This window comes from Simochromis diagramma, unplaced genomic scaffold, assembly GCF_900408965.1.
Source record: "Simochromis diagramma unplaced genomic scaffold, fSimDia1.1 OVJJ01000545.1, whole genome shotgun sequence".
NCBI lineage: Eukaryota > Metazoa > Chordata > Actinopteri > Cichliformes > Cichlidae > Simochromis > Simochromis diagramma.
This window is the reverse complement of record NW_024387371.1, coordinates 3,613,709-3,633,161: the sequence shown is the minus strand read 5'-3', so window position 1 is coordinate 3,633,161 and position 19,453 is coordinate 3,613,709. Positions and strand designations below refer to the sequence as shown.

Genomic DNA, 19,453 nt, shown 5'->3' with positions numbered 1-19,453 from the left:
TCTTCAAAGTTCTCACTGATGGCAGGAGGTTTTGGCTCAAAATCTCACGATACATGGCCCCATTCATTCTGTCCTTAACACGGATCAGTCGTCCTGTCCCCTTGGCAGAAAAACAGCCCCATAGCATGATGTTTCCACCCCCATGCTTCACAGTAGGTATGGTGTTCTTGGGATGCAACTCAGTATTCTTCTTCCTCCAAACACGACGAGTTGAGTTTATACCAAAAAGTTCTACTTTGGTTTCATCTGACCACATGACATTCTCCCAATCCTCTGCTGTATCATCCATGTGCTCTCTGGCAAACTTCAGACGGGCCTGGACATGCACTGGCTTCAGCAGCGGAACACGTCTGGCACTGCGGGATTTGATTCCCTACCGTTGTAGTGTGTTACTGATGGTGACCTTTGTTACTTTGGTCCCAGCTCTCTGCAGGTCATTCACCAGGTCCCCCCGTGTGGTTCTGGGATCTTTGCTCACCGTTCTCATGATCATTTTGACCCCACGGGATGAGATCTTGCGTGGAGCCCCAGATCGAGGGAGATTATCAGTGGTCTTGTATGTCTTCCATTTTCTGATGATTGCTCCCACAGTTGATTTTTTCACACCGAGCTGCTTGCCTATTGTAGATTCACTCTTCCCAGTCTGGTGCAGGTCTACAATACTTTTCCTGGTGTCCTTCGAAAGCTCTTTGGTCTTGGCCATGGAGGAGTTTGGAGTCTGACTGTTTGAGGCTGTGGACAGGTGTCTTTTATACAGATGATGAGTTCAAACAGGTGCCATTCATACAGGTAACGAGTGGGGGACAGAAAAGCTTCTTACAGAGGACGTTACAGGTCTGTGAGAGCCAGAGATTTTCCTTGTTTGAGGTGACCAAATACTTATTTTCCACCCTGATTTACGAATAAATTCTTTACAAATCCTATCATGTGAATTCATGGATTTTTTTTTCACATTCTGTCTCTCACAGTTGCAGTGTACCTCTGGTGCAAATTACTGACCTCTGTCATCATTTTAAGTGGGGGAACTTGCACAATCGGTGGCTGACTAAATACTTTTTTGCCCCACTGTACATAGCAGACATAAAGTTAAACATAAATGCACCCTTCTGGAAGTCTAAAGTTAAGAATTGAGCTGTATTATGCAGCTTTTGCATTTGCATTAAAAGTCTTTCCAGCACAAGTTATTTAGGTCATGAGATCTTGGTTTCATAGTCACGGCCCTTTGAAATGAGTCACACCTTCAGGAAGGTGTTCATAGAGAAGTCTGATAACTTGCATGATGGGAATAGTATCTGTTGCACTATAATTGCCAATTAAGAGGGAAAATATGATCCAAGGTGCCCAGAATTTTTACGTTTCAGTGTGAAACGTAAGGAAGCTTTATATTATTACTACAGGTCTCTTGAATTTCCTTTTTCATGTATGCAAGCCATAGATAAAGATTTGAACTGAAATGCAATTTCAGTTCAGTTTTGTTCCTCACACGGCTGCTTGGAATCTGTAATTTCAAGAATGGGGAGGAGGGAAAATTCCCTCTGGCAGCTTCAACTTTAAGCCATTTCCTTTCAACCAAAACAAGTTACTGCATGAGCATGGAATGTCCCATATGGAAATTTGCATACAAGCGCTATTAGTGACACAGCCCCTAAAAATTTCAGTTAGTAATTAATTAATTAAGTATGCCACAGTTATTTGGGTGTACACTAAATTCCAAAGGTATGTTCTGGATAAGTACACTTTCAAAAAACATTGAACTTTGCCACTGGGCCAGCCATGCTGGGGTTTGCATCCATGTGGAGGAAATTCAATTACATAAAAAGAAAGAAAGAGACACAGAGAACGATTTTTGCTCCTAAGTGATTCAAATTTAGGCTTTATCATGATTAGTCGGATGGTATCTTTCCTCAGCTTCTTCATCGTCTGATTCTTCATCCCTAGTTTGGGGCGCAGAGGTCAGCAGCAGAGTGTCTGCATGGACTTCTTCATCATCCGACTGGATCACAGGTGTGTCCATGCCACTCGCGCTGCTATCACTGGAAGCAGACGATGTAGACGAAATGCGAGACTGCGAGCTACGGAACGGCTCATTTTGTCGTTTCAGAGATGCACACTCCCTGTAGACAACCTCGGCATCTTCATCGTCTTCATCGTCTTCCTCACCCTCTGCAATTAAAGTCTGTTAGAATATGTTGGTACCTGTCACCATGTTTAAAGTCTGAACAGGGTTTGATCAGGTTCACCCAAATGCCCCTTAATGTCATATAAAGCCTTTAACTTTTGACCCAAAGTGCCCTGCAGTGTTATTGTTATTCAAGTGAGTTTTGTCCAGAGAAGTAACCAAAAATGTCAGTACACCTAAATATTAGAATATGTGAATCAAGACAGTATTTCAGCACAGCACTGTGTCATTGTTTGACAAAATATAAAAACAAAACAAAAACATTTTTGTAACAAAATGTCCTATTTTGAAAACAACATTTTTTTTTATGAAAGAAATGTTAAAAGAAATTCATCACCAAATGTACACAGATCTTGAAAGGGCCAGAGTAAGTGGTGTGCTTAAAAAATGTCTGCATGGGAAATCTATGTACAAGAATAGCTTTTGAATAGTATAGTGCAGGGGTCTGCAACCTTTAGGACCCAAAGAGCCATTTGGACCCGGTTCCCATGTAAAAGAAAACACTGGGAGCCGCAAATACTTTTTGACATCTAAAATGAAGATAACACTGTATATATTGTTTTTTACCTTTATGCTTTGTGTGAACAACTAAGGTGTGTTGCTTATGAAATCCATGAAGTGCTACAGACAAAATTACATTTTATTTATGTAATTAACACATTTTGAACTCTTAAAGAAATATAACAAAAGGAAAGACACCCAGCTGAACTAAAATGATCCAGCAAACGAAACCCTTATATCGCCTTTGGGCTTTTGGAGCCTTGGCCTGACTTTTAAAAAATAATTTAAAAAAAGCACTATGCTGCTGAAAAAAGAAAAATAGATATTTGCAAAATTCTTCCTAAATATGTATTTTACCTGGTTAATGTGTGTGGCGGGGTGTGGTCTGCAGCGCCGCTGCAGGGGAGGCGGGCGCACCTGAGCAGCACCCGCAATCACGCCTCGCCGCCTTAAAGTCTGTGCCATCTATGCTGTTGTTGGTACGTGTTGGGCTGTGAGCTGAAAAGCTACAGCCGGCTGTATGCGTACAGCAACCGTGTGTGAAAAGTGGTCAATAAAGAGATGCTGAAAAGCATGTTCATGCGAACATCGTCGGGTCTGCCGTGGTACAATGAGACTTCTGCTCCTGAACCTCTGAACAGCAGGATTGTAAGCTGTCATCTGTGAGGCGGGAACGGTGTTTGTTTTTAACATAGTTCACGGTGGAGAATAGCTGCTGACATAATGTGGATCCGAAGATCCATAATTGGCCTACTTGGGGTTGAAAGTCTCGATAAATGCACGGCGTTTCGGCAGGTACACCGGCTTCCGCGAGTGTGACGCTTATTTTGAGCAATGAAAAAATAATAGAATATAATTTTATTTTTATATTTCAATATCACAATAATCTTCCAATTTAGAACTACAAGTTAAAAAAAAAAAGAACTAACATAAATAAAATACACTTCAGCTAAATACTTGTTTATTACTAATTTATTTTCCCAAACCACGCGGAGCCGCACTATAAGGACTAAAGAGCCACATGCGGCTCCGGAGCCGCAGGTTGCCGACCCCTGGTATAGTGGCAGCAGATTAATTGTGCCCGAGAGGCAAACGGTGCACCTGGAAGTGGAGATGCCAGAGCTCCCTCATCTGCTTCTGAGCCTGAGTTGAGGAACACATCAAGGGCTTCATGATCCGATACATCCATCAGGTCCATCTGCTCAAGGGTGTCCACATTCACCTCCATCGAAGAGATACTACCCATGGGGGCTGCATTAACAGGATATAACTCACACATTATCATGCTCATATCTATCTATCAATCTATCTATTAGATAGGGATTAGATAGATTATCACTCACGCTTCCTATGGTCAATCTGCAGTTGGGCAGTAGGTAAGTCATTATCCATGTCATGCTGGTAGACTTCTTCAAAAAAGCGCCGTCTCTCTTTTAGTTTTAGGTGTTGAGCAGAGTCATTGTTTAACAGCTTCTGAGTCTTGTCTGTCTCAGCTGATCAAGAAAAGAGAGAAAAAGACAAGAAAGCACATTAAAGCACTGGCTTTACATTCCTTTCAATGTAGCACTGTGTTATACTAATAACTAGGAACAGAAGGTGTCTCTTTTCTAGGGTACAAAATGTGGGTTTCTTTTCTTGATACAGAAAGGCTCTAGAAGGGCAGCTCTTCTAAATGCAACATAATCTGTTAGTCAGATAAACATAACAACAACCTCGCCCAGTAGTAGTGGAGTAGTTTCATAAATCAACCTAAAAACGTGCTTAGAACCTTATATTTTGATTCATTCTGTTCGGCCTTTAGATGGAGTTAGGTTTAAACAGCTTTTTCATGAAAGTTGGCGAACAGGAGAAAGGTCAAGGGATCACGTCACCTCACATTCCGTTTCATTGTCTGCATCTTTAGAAACGTGAAGCCACCCATTCCTTGGTAGTTGAGGTGTGTTATATACCTCATATGAGCTGCAGTACAGGATTAATTTTTCTAATGCTCGCCTCATAAAATCAATAAAGAAATAAAGGGACAACAAAAGTTTCTTTTCATTTTTTTGTTCTCTTGAATTCAAACTCATACCATGAAACAGATGACATGTGCCAAATGAATTCCAGAAATGTGAGTGTAGCCTACTCGTCAGACTGGTAAATAATAATACGTTTCTTTTAATGGTAAATAATAATACGTTTCTTTTATTGGTAAATAATAACCACACAACCGTCATGCAAATAGAAACAAGTGTTATGTTGTTTCTGGATTGATTCAGCTGTGCTTTTTTTTTTAGTTTTGTCAGTAACTTTCACATTTTAAGGCTGTGTGAAAGTCATTGGATTTGTGGTGTAGTTCACACCTAGCTATCATGCCAAGAGCTGAGTAATAACAAAATTCTGTAAATGTTCATTAAATATGGAAGGACGCAGGACAACAAACACAGCTCATAAATGTATCTCTGACAGCACTCAAAATTGTGTTAGTCTAGTCACAAATTTTGTGTCTGATACGTTTAATGAGTAACTAAAAAGAATGGATCGTTTGCTATTTGGAAGGGCGGTGATTCAATCCCTTGTACCTCCAGTCTATGTGATTTTCAGTAGCTTGGACAAGATACTGAAAGTTGTTTCGCATACATACATTGTGCGTGTGTGTGTTTAAGTATTAGACAAAATGTTTAAAGGCATAAAATGAAAGTGCTGTATGAGGCTTGTAGGAGAAGGTGCTTTGAATACTCAGCTGGAGTAGAAAAACACTATAAGTAGCAGTCAATTTACCAATGTTTTCTTGCAGTTATACGAAATCAGTATCCTACTTTAAGTCCCCATTCACTTCTTAACGTTGCACTACTTTGTACTAACAGTGAAACTCACTGATATGGAGAGTCTCTAATGAGAAATTGTCATTTTTGCTTTTCCATACTTTATTCTTTCCTCTTCTTCTTTCTTTATTGCGCTCTTTCCATGTTTGTTTCACTCAGCCCTTATGTAACTTTACCTAACGCAAAGAAATGATGATGCTGGTCTGACCTCTAGTGTTCACAGTCAGACTCACATATAGTTGGTGAATCGGTTCAGTGAAGTCTGCTGAAGATTTTAGGGAAATGGAGCTATTTTTAAACTATTAGTATGAAAAATAAGATAGTATTTGTCCTCAGTTCTGCCACATGCATTGTCCTCTACTGGGTTGACAGGCTGTGATTGTGTAATTGTGCTACATCTTCCTCAGCAAACACAGGGCCTCTTTCCCCCCCAGGCACCCTTAGCTGACACTTTGAGTCATGTCATCATTGTTTTGGGGATATGTGTACATGCATGTATGTGTAAATCTGAAAGTGTCAGCATGTTCACATGACTAAGTGCTTATGCATTTATGCTATTTAGTTTGTATTCTGTCACTCAGTGAACTCAACATGCTTTTGATGTCAGCACATGAAGAGAAGTATTTACTTTTCTACACTGAGCATTAATGTTCTCCTGCCTGAAAACAAAGACAACAGCCCATTTGTGTCACCCTGGGTCCTCCTTAATTTCTTTCTCTCTCCAGAGACCTTGTTAGTCTGCCGGGTACTTTTTTCTTCCCTGGAAGATTGTGTCCACTGTCATCCATGAGTGATAACCCAATATTCTGTCATTCAATTGGTCTGAGAAGGAAGTTCTGTCCCTTTGCCTGCCCCTTTAAGCAGTTGGTGGGAAGACAGTCAATGGAAAAAAGTGTACTGTGTTTTTAAGCATATACCACTGCCAGACCATAGATGTAATAAATGAACATGTCAGTACTACACTAGCTTAAAAATACAAATATACTCAAACCATCTGACAAACTCAACTGTTCAAAGATTTAAAAAAAACAAACACTTGAGACTCACTTGAAGAATGACTTTCATGTTAAAACGGGCAATGTCAGAGATATAATTAACATGTATATATGTTAAACAAACCACAAAGTGGTTGCTGGATTTTGCTGCCAGTTGTTAGGTGAAGTGGATCACAGAAAAGGGCTTCACCAACAGCTTTCTTGTAATTAATTTGGTCACTATCAGATTGCTGTGATCACCCATTTAGTATGGAAAAAATACTAACTTCTTTGCAAACACTACTACTGGCTGAATGTCAGTAAAGCTTGAAAAAATGTTGACTTTTAAAGCAGAAGTTGGGTCTCACTGCTGCAGACATCACTTTTACTTTGAGTCTCACTTCAAAGTAAAAGTGAGTCTCCATTTTGGATTTGTGTCACACTGTTTGGAGTATCACTCCTACTCGGAGGGCAGCTGGTGTGTGTTTGCAGGTTACCCTGCGTCTTCCATGCAAACGACCAAAGCAATTGCACTTTCACCTAACGACTACCACCATCCGCCTGCAGCCATTGGCCAGCTAGATGGCAAATACACATTTTTTCATTGCGACTAGTTGTTTTCGGGGTTGCTGACAAGTCAAGTCAAGGACTGTGTGACTGGGGCCTTAACTGATGATTTAGCACTCCAAACCCTCTGATCATTTTTAACTCCAAAAAATCTATATGTTGACACACATAAAGCAAAAGCGAAGGCCTTCCTGCCAATAGTGCAGTGATTACATCTGTTTTTCATATAGAGTTGCTAAAGCTTTAAATGACATGGCTTTATTAGACTACACTCCAAAACAAAGTTGTTCAAATCAACAGTGAATTGCAGGAGGAATAGTATGAAACTTAATATGATCTTTGACTAAATAATGATGGAAATGCAAACTACTAAAATCACCCTTCCACCATCTTGCCACCTGCCAGTGTCCATGAATATTTTAGAGGAATCATTTGGCAACAGTGAAATTATTGATACAAATTAAGTACTTACTTACTTAATAATGATGAAACTTGACCATGATTAAACTGAACAGCTTACATAAAGTTTCGTTTTGCCCCTTGGCCATATGGAAGTCTCTTTCTCTCTCTGTATCTCTGTGACTCTCTCTTGCCTTCTTCCTCTTTGTCTGTTTATCTAAAAATCATATTGCATTACTAGTTGAGTTGACCAATGGACATGTCCAACCCCCACACAGTCTCAGCCGCATGTCCCCATCTGTCTGCCCTGACGTGGGAGAGAAACATATATGTAAAAAACTGACTCATTCAGATAACCTTTGGGTTTCCTGCCACACTGCTGTGGAAGACGTGTAGGAGGTATCCATGCAAATTGGCTAAGGTTACATTACTACCAGGCAGAGGTCATAGCTTCTAGAGGGAAATCTTGTGCTTTTGACAGGGATTATTATTGTTATTAAATCCCTTATTTAAACAGGTTGTCACTGAGATCAAGATATGTTTTTCTTGAGAAACCAGTGAACAAAAGACAAACTAAAGAGTAGACTGACTTGTAGACATGCAGACAGATGATACAAACACACATTGTACACACATGTATACATTACACAAATATACAGTAACTTTCAGGGACTCCTATGTTAAACTAATGAAGAGGACCTAACCTGTTGTTTGGTGTTTTCTAGTCAGCATAATGACATCATACTATATCATGCATGATTCCAGGTTTTATAGATATAAATTAGATGTTGTACCGATAATACCATCATCTGTGATGGTATGATAGTGCAGAATGGAATTACTACCTTGCATATCTAGAACAACAACATCAGGGCATGTACAGGTTTTAGAGCAACATGTCCTCGCATCCAGACAATGTCTTTTTCAGGGAGGGCCTTGAATATTTTAGTAAGACAGTACATTAAAGTAGCAGATGCTGCATGGTGGTAAACATGGCCCTGTCACAAATTCTGTGAGACATGTTGCTGCAATTAAATTCAAAGTGATTTACTTTTTTTTTCTTGAAATAGTAAACTTTCTCAGTTTAAGCATAGATATGTTTTCTATATTCTGTTATGACCAAAGTGGAGTTGTGAGATTTTCAAATCATTTTCTGTTTTTATTTGGAATTGGGGGTTGAATAAGTGTTACAGCTAATGATAAAATCTCTTTTGACCTGACATTGCAAGTACTGTGTGTAAATGAAATTAAAGACCAGAGTTAAGCTGGAAAGAGAGCCCTATAGATAAACACCAGACAATTTTCAAGACTGATAAAATAATCGTAAATGGTGGAACACATCCATTTCTGTTCACACTCTTATATAAATGTATGCAGCAAAATACAGGTCACATAGAAAGCGCTTACTAAAGGTGGGTCAGCAAAGAGAAAGCAGATGATGTGTGAGTTTTACTTTGTTTTGGAAATGCAGGCCTCAGGACAGGAAGCTTATTAACAATACAGAAGAAAATAAAATCGAGAGAGTAAACGAAAGGAAAAATACAAGGCTACAAATATGTGGGTTCCAAATTGATTCATCATATTTATTGCAAGTGTTACTGTGTGTTAAAACACAGTGATATAGTTACAGTCACTGATTGAACCAGAAGAAATACTTATGTATAACTGCTGTGTGCAAGAACCACCTTCCATCTCAAACTCATTCTGCAGATGATTATCCTGGAGCTGTAAATGTGCTGTTATCCATAGTGCTGTATAATAAGATCCATTAATTAGAAATTGACTCCCAATTAGAGGTAAGTAGGTGGTACGCTAATAAGCTAGATATGGTATCTTTTGAATTTCACATCAAACCAGAAAAACACATTACGTAATGCACTTTTGCTCCGGTGCTTTTGATTTTGTGCTGTGCAACCAATGCTTCTTTATATTTTGCTAGGAAAATGAAAATAGCAATTTATTGAAGTATGTGCAAACTATTAAATTAAACCATTTCAATATAAATGCAGTATATAAGACAAAACACAGCCTAAACTATCTTGCAAGCTTTCTTGTAATTTATTTAAGTAGTCTCCAGGAATACTGCTGGCATTCAAGGATATGCTGGAGAGATCATGTCTCTCGGCTGGCCTGAAATGCCTTGGTGTTCCCCCGGACAAGCTGGAGGAGGTGGCAAGGGAGAGGGAGGTTTTGATTTTTCTGCTTAGGCTGCTTCCCCTGCGACCCGGCCACGGATAAGTGGAAGAAAATGGGTGCATGAATAGATGGATGGATGGAATCCCACGATGCTTGTGATCTCTTACATGACGTGTTCCCATCCCCTACCCTGACCCCTCCAGAAATCCTTTCTTGATCTCAACCCACATCATATATACTTAGATCTTACTGTTACATAATACTTGTACCATCCTCATCTGCACACCCTACACTGGACTCCTACTGCATGAGGACTTAGTTCAATGGTTTGATTGCAGTGTATATTAATGTGTGCAGCCAGAAAAAGAGAATGAAAGAAAGTTTTTCAAAGGAGGTTTTTCAAAGAAAGCTGATTGTTGTTCTGCATCCTGAATCGGCTGTGTATTGTCCCTGGTTTAAAGTAACTGTAGTGTCAGTGATTTGAGGATAAAGAGCTTTTTAGGTCTGCTTAACTCAGCTACACCTCTTTCTGACAAATACAAAGATGCAGTGCCACCATGCATGTTTGATGCTTTTGTTATCTGACATTGCATAGAAATAATAGAGTTTGCATTAATATGGAAAGTTTTCCTTCTTCTTATTCTTATCTACATTCCACATTCTTTTTCTTTAAAACATTTCTGTGCATGCATTGATGTTGATCCGTTCTCCAGTGAACACAAAAGGTATTGATGATGTGTGAGTTTCTGAGCTTGTGGATATATATGAATTCCAGGGCCAGAGGTGACAATTAAGCTGAAGCACATGATTTTCTTTTCTTCCTTTTGTTCCTCTAATCACCGGGGCATGATGCAGTGTCCCCTTCAGCTGTTCTGCTTCTGATAAACTGCAATGCTTGGCTTTTATTATTGGATATAAGTGTCTTTTCTGTGATAACAACATTCATCTTTCAATATATGAATATGTGTTATTGTAATGGTGCAGCTGTATATCAAGAGTTCTCTGCCACTGCACTATTCACTGGAAACAAATGTTCCTATTGAACTGGAGAGTCACATGGTGTAACATGTAATCCCCTTGTGGCAAGTGGAAAGAAATCCCATGATCATCTTTCCATTTTCAGTGAATAGAGATTGGGTGCTTATGTGCGTAAGAGAGCTGGTACAGCAGTCACACTGCATGACCAATAACGTGTGACAGCCCATCCATCTTAAACCCTATCCTTTCTCTCCTACATCTCCTAATTCCCCCCCGGAGACCCCCATCTAACAGCAGTATACAGCTTCATAATTTTTAGAAATTACTACTAGTATTTACCGAGCCAACCACTCCTTTCTCCTGGCTTTGTAGCAACAGTAGTCCATCAAGCATAAATCATTTATGAGTGAGGTCACTGCACCACAACAGCCACCTCCCCCGATGTGGTTCCTCACTCCTTTCGCTGCCCACACTCACATATCCATTAAACACACAGCCATGTGGCAGATAGTAAATCAAGACTGGTCATTTACAGTATGCTCTTACTATAACACCTAGCATCACCATTATACTAGCCTATGTTATACTACAAGAGACACAGCCTGAAGCCTAGATTCAAGAATACTTAACAGTACATTAAACTACAGTTTAATACATATGTGGCATCACTCTTTTATTTATTACTTAACATTTTTTAATGCTTCTTAATACTTTATTAGTTATCTCTCATCTCAAACTCCTATGGTAAGATTATATGTAAACCTCCTCTGACCACCCACTCTCTATATGTCTGATCAAATTTTCTGTTCCCAGGCTGTTCCCATTCCCAAAACCATTAAAGCACTTCACTCACAGCTGAAAACAAAGATGACCTCCAGCCATGCCATATTTAGGCCAGTCTAAACAGTGCTTTTATTGGACATACATTTTTATTAATCTTCCTGTGTACAGTACTGCCCATACACAACCCCACAGACAAAGACATTATTAAAGAGCACATTAATATAGCACATTACTCTGTGGACACTTTAACATTACACTGGTTCAATTATAAATCTGACTGTGTTTCCCCAGAAAGTAAATCAGAGTCAGCAGATCTTTCCTGTTACTATAAGAAGAAACTCTAAGAACTAGTTCTTATCCTTTCACTGTGATTAAACAACATCAGCATTACTCATGTTGTACTTCTGTCCAGCTCATTTAGCAGAAAGGAAAAGTGGGATCATATAAACTGATAAATGAATCATGGGTAATAATTTATTACCAGATTTCAGTAACAGTCTTTAAATAAAGTTAACATAACATGCATGTCATACCTACTGTCTACCTACAAAGTAGAGTGTATGTTGTTTTGCTATCTTATAAAAGAGCTTAATGATGCTAAATGAAAGATGTCATATGAAGGAGATGTCAAATATATTTTGAGGCTCTGGATGTTGGGTTGTGAGTCATGTAAGGCTGTTGCACTAGGAGGAAATTAGAAATCTCAGTTGTATATTAAGACTTTCACTGCCTGGAATATTCTGAAATGTGCTCTTGAAAGCAATTTGTTAAATTACCCTCGTAAACTGAAAAAGAGCTACAATACTAAAGCTACTAAATTACTCTGCAGAGTAATTTCCAGTGTGGGTCATAAAGTTATGCACTGCAGGTCTGTTTACTGCTTTGTTTTTCTAACTACATTTCTGTTAACTCATTTACTTACATGCCTGACGTTTTTTGAGGTTAGTTGACCCAGCAGACGACATGGTTCGATGGTGTGGGACTGGTCGAAGAGCCTTTAGAAGCCTTTGAAGGTGCTGAATTTGTCTTGTCCCCTCCTGTCAAGGCTCCAGGACAGAATGCTGGTGTGTTTGTAGAGGATGGTCATCTATCCATTACATCTCCTGGCTTTGGTACGGGCGTTATTAAAGATGTAACATTCACATTATCTCCCTTTGCTCTTTTCTGTCTTTTCTTCTGCTCTGCCTTTCCTGCTGTGCTCGCTGACTCTTCCTCTCCCCTCCCTTTCTGATCGCCTTTGCTGTTTTTTCTAGGTTTTCCCTCTCACTGCTTCACACTTTCATCTTGGCTGCCTCTTGGTGTCTCGCACGCACACACGCAGTCTTGCTCATTCTGTCAGACAAGCTCAGTTGTGTTGTAGGGTGGCGTGTGTGTGTGTGTGTGTGTGTGTGGCTTGAAGGGGTTGATAGTGGGCTAGAGCACTATGGCCTGTACCAACTGCTTATGAGGGGGGTCATCAGGACATCTGGATTAGGAGGAGTATAGTCTTTTTACATAACACTGAGGAGTGTACCAAATATAAAAGCCTCCAATTTCAGTTATCCTTGATAAACATACGTTTTTATTATTTGCAAAATTAACACAGTTTTGTTTTGGAAGTGAACTCAAATAAGAAAACCATATGAGAAAAAAACCCATGACTGACTATCATGTTCTCACAGGGTGAAAAAGCTGACAAAAGTCAAAATATCAAGGTAACATTAGACATTATCTCACCTTGTGACAGATGTGTGTTCTGCTTCCAGTAAAGAAAACAAAATAGTGCTTTTTCAACCACAGTACCACCTTCTGGCATTAAGGAAGTGCAGTCAGACATGGCAAAATGCAAGGTGTGACTAATTTGTCTGCTGGGAGATTATTCTTTTACATCGTTGCTTTAGAAACTATTTGTCCCTGAGTATGTTATATCTGCTTCTGTTTCTGTTAGTGTGACATTTTAAGTTTGATAAATTGTAGTTCAACCCAAGTAATTCAAATTTGGTCAAGTGTGGAGTGACGGCATTTTCTTCTACGTTCATTTACAAACATTTGGACTGTATGATAAATGGGAACACTTAAATACTGATGTAAACATACTATTAAAAAAACAAAAAGAGGATAATCAGTTATGTGAAGCTTCAATAAACTAAAAAAAGTTATGCCCTGCTTTTATTGGAAAAGTTCATAGTGTGCGATATCTACTTACAGTAGCTTTGAAAATGGAAACTCGTTGCAAGGACAGAATATTGTTGACTTTTCAGGAGTTCTGGCAACTTAACTTACCTTTTTGCCTAACTTGAATATTCCTTTGAGGTTAACAGTAAAATGAAAGCTTCAGTGGCATGCATTTTTACCTTCAGAAACACAGAGGTTTCTGTTGTCATGTACAGAATGAAAAGGTCATTAAAAAGACACACGTTACTTAAAATACTTGTTTAAAAGCACACATTCACACTTCATACGTGGGAGATGGAGTTACCAGGCACTTAGGATCACTCTCCCTTTCTCAGTAAGAGTCTTCAAACATTCAGTTGCATCACACTTCAGCTGCAACTAATGCCATGGAAAACAGTGCAGACTTTGTAAGGAGAAGAACAATAAGATACGACCGATCGTCTAGTTTTTCTATGAAATCTGAGGTTCTCAGTATATTCTTAAAGTTGCACAGCTCAACAGACAATCTGTTTAGATTTATAACTGAAGGCACTCCAACTCAGCAGTGTCCTGTACAGCCTGACTTTGGGGACTTACAGTAACCCTTATGGTGGCTGATCTTTCTAAAAAGAGAAAGATTTTGCTCTCAACATATAAACCCTTATCCACTTAGAGTATGTTAGCCTACTTCTCAACAACTCACAATCCCTCATTTGTGAGTTAATATTGGCACCTGCAGGTGAAGACTGTGTATTACAGTTTATTTTAGTTCACATATCAACAGAAACAGTTTTTTCACAAACTCAGTTTCTGTGTTTACATGTGAACAATGAAAACAGAGATTTTTATTAAAAAATAAAATGCTATTCAAAATATCACATTCTGCTGTGTGAGGATATTCTGAATAATTTGTATTTGTATTGGAAATTAAAATATTTGTGAGATATTATGCATTTTGTGCACATGTACTCACACACACATAAATGTATTGTGTTGTCCATAGGAGAGAGTTTTGTTATACAAAGACTGGAAAGCAGAATAAGTTTTTAAAAAGTGGAATGATACCTGAAATGTTACGAATATATTTACATTTATTGATAGACATAATAAACAACTTTTAACTTATTGGGCCACAATGTAAAGTTGAAAATAGTATCAACAAGCCCAGGAGAGATTTGCATGCTGTTGCTGATGCAGCAGCATGGAAGGTAGGTAAGGTAAAGGCTTGCACATGTAAAAACTGAAACATGCTCCTGTAATTGCACTATAGGCTATATGCTGGATTGGAATTACTGAGAGCAACAATTTGCAGAAAGGAAGATAGGAAGCAGCCATATGTAATGCAATGCAGGAACAGCGACTCCTTTTATTATAGAGGAGAGCTTCCAGGATTGGTATCATGACGGGATCGTAGACGACAAAAGCTTCCTTTGTTCTACAGTAAATTGGACTAAGCAACATAAATGAGCTTGCCATACTTTTTTTGGTACGTTAAATGTGTGTTTGAAACTAATTAGTAAATAAACATCCTCAGTTAGTTGGCTAAGGAAAAAGCTAGCTATCAGAAAAAAAGCTGGTGTCCGTTCACTTTAGACAATTTTCCATGCAGATGAGTTAATTTACCCTAACCAAAGAATTTCAGTTGTACTTGAATGCTCATTAAAAAATCACAGTCACTAACTGTATAGGCCTCTGTTACTGTACTTTTATTAAGAGCATTAAACCTTAAGAACAACAGGTAGGACTCTTTCAACTCCTCCGCTAAGTTTAAATTATTATTAAACAGGATTATGTCTTTTCTCCACATATGTGTGGACAGTAACGGTAAAGTAAAACATTTGAGTCAATTAAAAAAGGGATCAACAATTCATTGCTAGTGTTAACTGAAGAAGAGAAGATTGAAAAGACTAAAAAAGACTGATATACCAGTATATCATTAATGACGCAAATTCACTGAACTGCAGCTGACATACTGATAACAGGGATGGTGCCCACAAAACAAAACTGGGTTTAACCAAAGCTGGCTGGTTAAAAAAAGGCTGTCTGTGTGGAAGCGGTTTATCTCTGTTTGTAACAAACATTAAAACTATTTAAACTCTGGTAAACAGTCTGAAACAAACCCGCCTCTCCTTGAATTTTTCATCTTTGTTCAGTATTTTGATGTTAAAATATCAAGTTAATTATACCACCACTGCTTTTACTCAGCAAAACATTAGAAAATATAGCAAAGCCTAATACTTATGAGTTGAAAGCAAATGATGATTTTAGAAATCTGTTAATAAGTTAAAATATATGCTTAATTTCATTTGAACTATGGATCTTTTTTCAGCATAAACTCATTTAGCTTTGGTGGTTTTGGTTTGGTTTTGATTCTGTATAGCTTACATCTTTTGAGAGATAAAATATGAAACATTAATACACTGTTCAAAACATTAAAGGAATTTTAATTTTTAATCAAAGTATAGCATAAAGCATCATCAAACAGGATATTGAGCTGGTCAGATAAATAGCAAAAGGTGTTGTTTTGGTGCTAATTAAATTAATCAATTAAATTAACAATAGGTTCACTTAAGGGGCAACAATGAGAAATCCCCTTAAACAAGAACGTTATTAGCAAAATTCTAAATAATATAAATGTCCACAATTCAAAATGCTGGGTTAAAAGTTTTCACCAACATGAACGTTGACACCTGGTCAGGCGTGGATTATCCTGCAAATAAGCCTGTACAACTGCATCACCACTGCAAGGCCAGTAGGTGTCACAGAGGAACATAACAAAAAGTTAGAAATGGCTACTGAGGTAGTAATTCCCTTTGTATTGCAGTACACAAGCAAACTACAGCTTTGGTTTCCACCAGCTACAATTCAGCATTTTCACCTAACATGTTCTCCACCACTCTCTGATTTCTCTTTATGTATGTACTCCTAGAAAAACCAGCTGAGAGGGTGGCCACTTATCATGTCAGCTAAGAAGATGGACAGAGAGTCACGATTTCTTGATGATAAGAACGTTTACACATTCGTCATAACTGCCATAGATGATGGTATACAGAAGCTCTACTGTAGTTAAAATAAACTGAACAATTTCTTGAAGAAAGGCTTTATTGTGTTGTGGTTTCAAAGGTGAACCTCTAGCCACTAACACATAAGCTGTCCAGATCCATCTCGCGGAAATCAGTGACAATACTCCAGTGACAATGCTCTCAGTTTTTATGCCTTAACAAAGTATAAGACTTTTTTTACTGAGAATAACTTTTTTATTATTTGTATTTGAGCTATATTTAAATTTATGAAGACTACTAGACTATCATTTTTCTTTATATGTGAAACTTTGTCCAAAGAATAGTGTGTTGTCTTCAACAGTGTGTAACGTGAGTGATGCAACAGCATATATAAACATTGCTTTACCATAATTATTTATAATGTCTGCATATCCAATTCATAGTATATTGGTGCAGATATGAGGATAAATTACATTACAGGTTTGTAATATAAGCCTGTAATATAATGTATCTCTCTCCATCACTTGTTCCCAGGAAAAAACAAAAAAATAATAACATGCATGAAAATAACCTTGTACCAGCGTGGCTGTGGCTCACGAGGTAGAGCAGGGCATCCACTAATTGATGTTTGTGTGACTGTTAGAGAGAATGCATTTATATAAATAAAAAAAGAGCTTGTATGAATGTGTGTGTGTGTGTGTGTGTGTGTGTGTGTGTGTGTGTGTGTGTATGATACATTGTAAAGTAGAAAAGTGCTATATAAGAATCATTCAGCAAGAAAGAAAAAATGATGAGGACCATAAACAGGGTTTGTGGTGTCGCTTGAGCCAGTGGTATTGGGGATCTTTTCAAAATTGATGGAATTACAAACGTAAAAAAGTACCGATCTACCATATAATAACCTATGGAAAATCTCTGATTTGCAATGGCTTCATTTTTCAGCATGACAGTGACGCCAAACACACTGCCAATGCAAGTGAAAGCATGCTTAGATAGAAGAACACAGAGTGAAATGCTATCAGTGAAGGATCCGCCTCCCCGGGGCCCTGACCTCAACATTATTGATGCAGTGTGGGATCTTTTCAGAACAAACGACAGCCATCATCCAAAGAAGATCTTTGAATGTCCTTCAAGAAGCCACGAAAACTGTTCTTGAATAATTATTTCTACTTCAAGAAAAATGCGGTTTTCATCCTGGTCGCGGAACACTGGACCAGCTCTTCATCCTCTCAAGGATACTTGAGGGTGCATGGGAGTTTGCCCAACCAGTCTACATGTGTTTTGTGGACTTGGAGAAGGCATTCGACCGTGTCCCTCGGGGTGTCCTGTGGGAGGTGTTGTGGGAGTATGGGGTGTCTGGCCCATTGCTACGGGCCACTAGATCCCTATACAACCGTTGCAAAAGCTTGGTTCGCATTGCCAGCAATAAGTCGGACTCATTCCCGGTGGGTGATTGGCTCCGCCAGGGCTGCTCTTTGTCACCGGTTCTGTTCAGAATTTTTAAGGACAGGATTTCTAGGCGCAGCCAAGTGGTGGATGGCTTTCACTTTGGTGGCCTCAGAATCTCATCTCTGCTTTTTGCGGATGATGTGGTTCTGTTGGCTTCATCGGGTGAGGGCCTCCAGCTCGCACTGGAATGGTTCGCAGCCGAGTGTGAAGCAGCGGGAATGAGGATCAGCACCTCCAAATCTAATGCCATGGTTCTCAGCCGGAAAAGGGTGGAGTGCCCACTCCTGGTCGGGGATGAGTTCCTGCCCCAAGTGGAGGAGTTCATGTATCTCGGGATCTTGTTCGCAAGTGATGGGAGAAGGGAGCCGGAGATCGACAGACGGATTGGGGCTGTGGCTGCAGTAATGCAGACGCTGCACCGGTCCGTTGTGGTGAAGAGGGAGCTGAGTGTAAAAGCGAAGCTCTCAATTTACCGGTCGATCTACGTCCCTACCCTCACCTATGGTCACGAGCTGTGGGTAGTGACCGAAAGAACGAGATCGCGGATACAAGCGGCAGAAATGAGCTTCCTCCGAAGGGTGGCTGGCCTCTCCCTTAGAGATAGGGTGAGAAGTTCGGCCATCCGGGAGGGGCTCAGAGTGAGGTGGAGCTGCTGCTCCACCTCAGCTGGCTCGGGCATCTGACAAGGATGCCTCCTGGGCGCCTCCTGGGTGAGGTGTTCCGGGCATGTCAGGGAGGCCCCGGGGCAGACCCAGGACACGCTGGAGAGATATCTCTCGGCTGGCCTGGGAACACCTTGGTGTTCCCCCGGATAAGCTGAAGGAGGTGGCTGGAGAGAGGGAGGTGTTTGGGGGCCTCTCTGCTTAGGCTGCTGCCCCCGCGACCCTGCCTTGGATAAAGCGGATGAAGATGGATGGATGGATGGATGGATACTTCAAGAAATTACAAGAGAGTTCAGGCTGTTGTCATTCCAATACTGACTTTCAAGCTTGTTAAAAATGTACAGACTCTGTTTCTTCTTATATACTCTGTTAATTTAGGATTAACAGAGTATATATACTTGGAATGTTTCAGTTAATCCCCCTACCTTTTTACCTTTTTCCTATCAAAATATAATGAAATGAGAGGAAGCTCAATACTTGCAGGCAAGTCTTATGTTTTTCAGAGACAAAAATGCAGGTAAAGATATTTTATTTCTCCACAGGCTTGAGTGATAGTAATGGTTTTCAAAATCCACAGATATTGAGCTTGCGTATGCAGTGCCTCATGGGCAAGGGTGGAACAGGCAGGTTTCTCTAGAAGCTAAGCGGGCAGGCACACAAGGAGAGAATCTGCAACAGAGGGTAACAGAAATTTTAATTACATGGCATTAAGAAAATAAGCAAGCAAAGCCCCCAAATCTAGAGGACTAAATAACACTACCAATCGCTATACCTCAGCAATCCAGCAAGGTTTGGTGATGGGGACTGGAGTTATATACTACAGATCGATGGAATCAAGTGTACCACTGGACTCACTGGCCGTGCATACACCTATTTTGGCACATTA

At 39.5% G+C, this 19,453-nt stretch overlaps 1 protein-coding gene across 1 annotated transcript; it reads right to left on the bottom strand.

Annotated features, from left to right (window-relative positions):
* Positions 1-979: 979 nt before the first annotated feature.
* On the bottom strand, positions 980-12,806 carry LOC120719206 (dysbindin-A-like). Its single transcript, XM_040008241.1, has 4 exons — positions 12,244-12,806; positions 4,024-4,173; positions 3,782-3,931; positions 980-2,163 (listed from the first exon to the last, which is right to left on the bottom strand). Exons 1-4 carry the CDS (start codon positions 12,284-12,286, stop codon positions 1,868-1,870), a joined length of 639 nt encoding a protein of 212 aa, XP_039864175.1. The 5' UTR covers positions 12,287-12,806; the 3' UTR covers positions 980-1,867.
* Between the last annotated feature and the right edge of the window lie 6,647 nt (positions 12,807-19,453).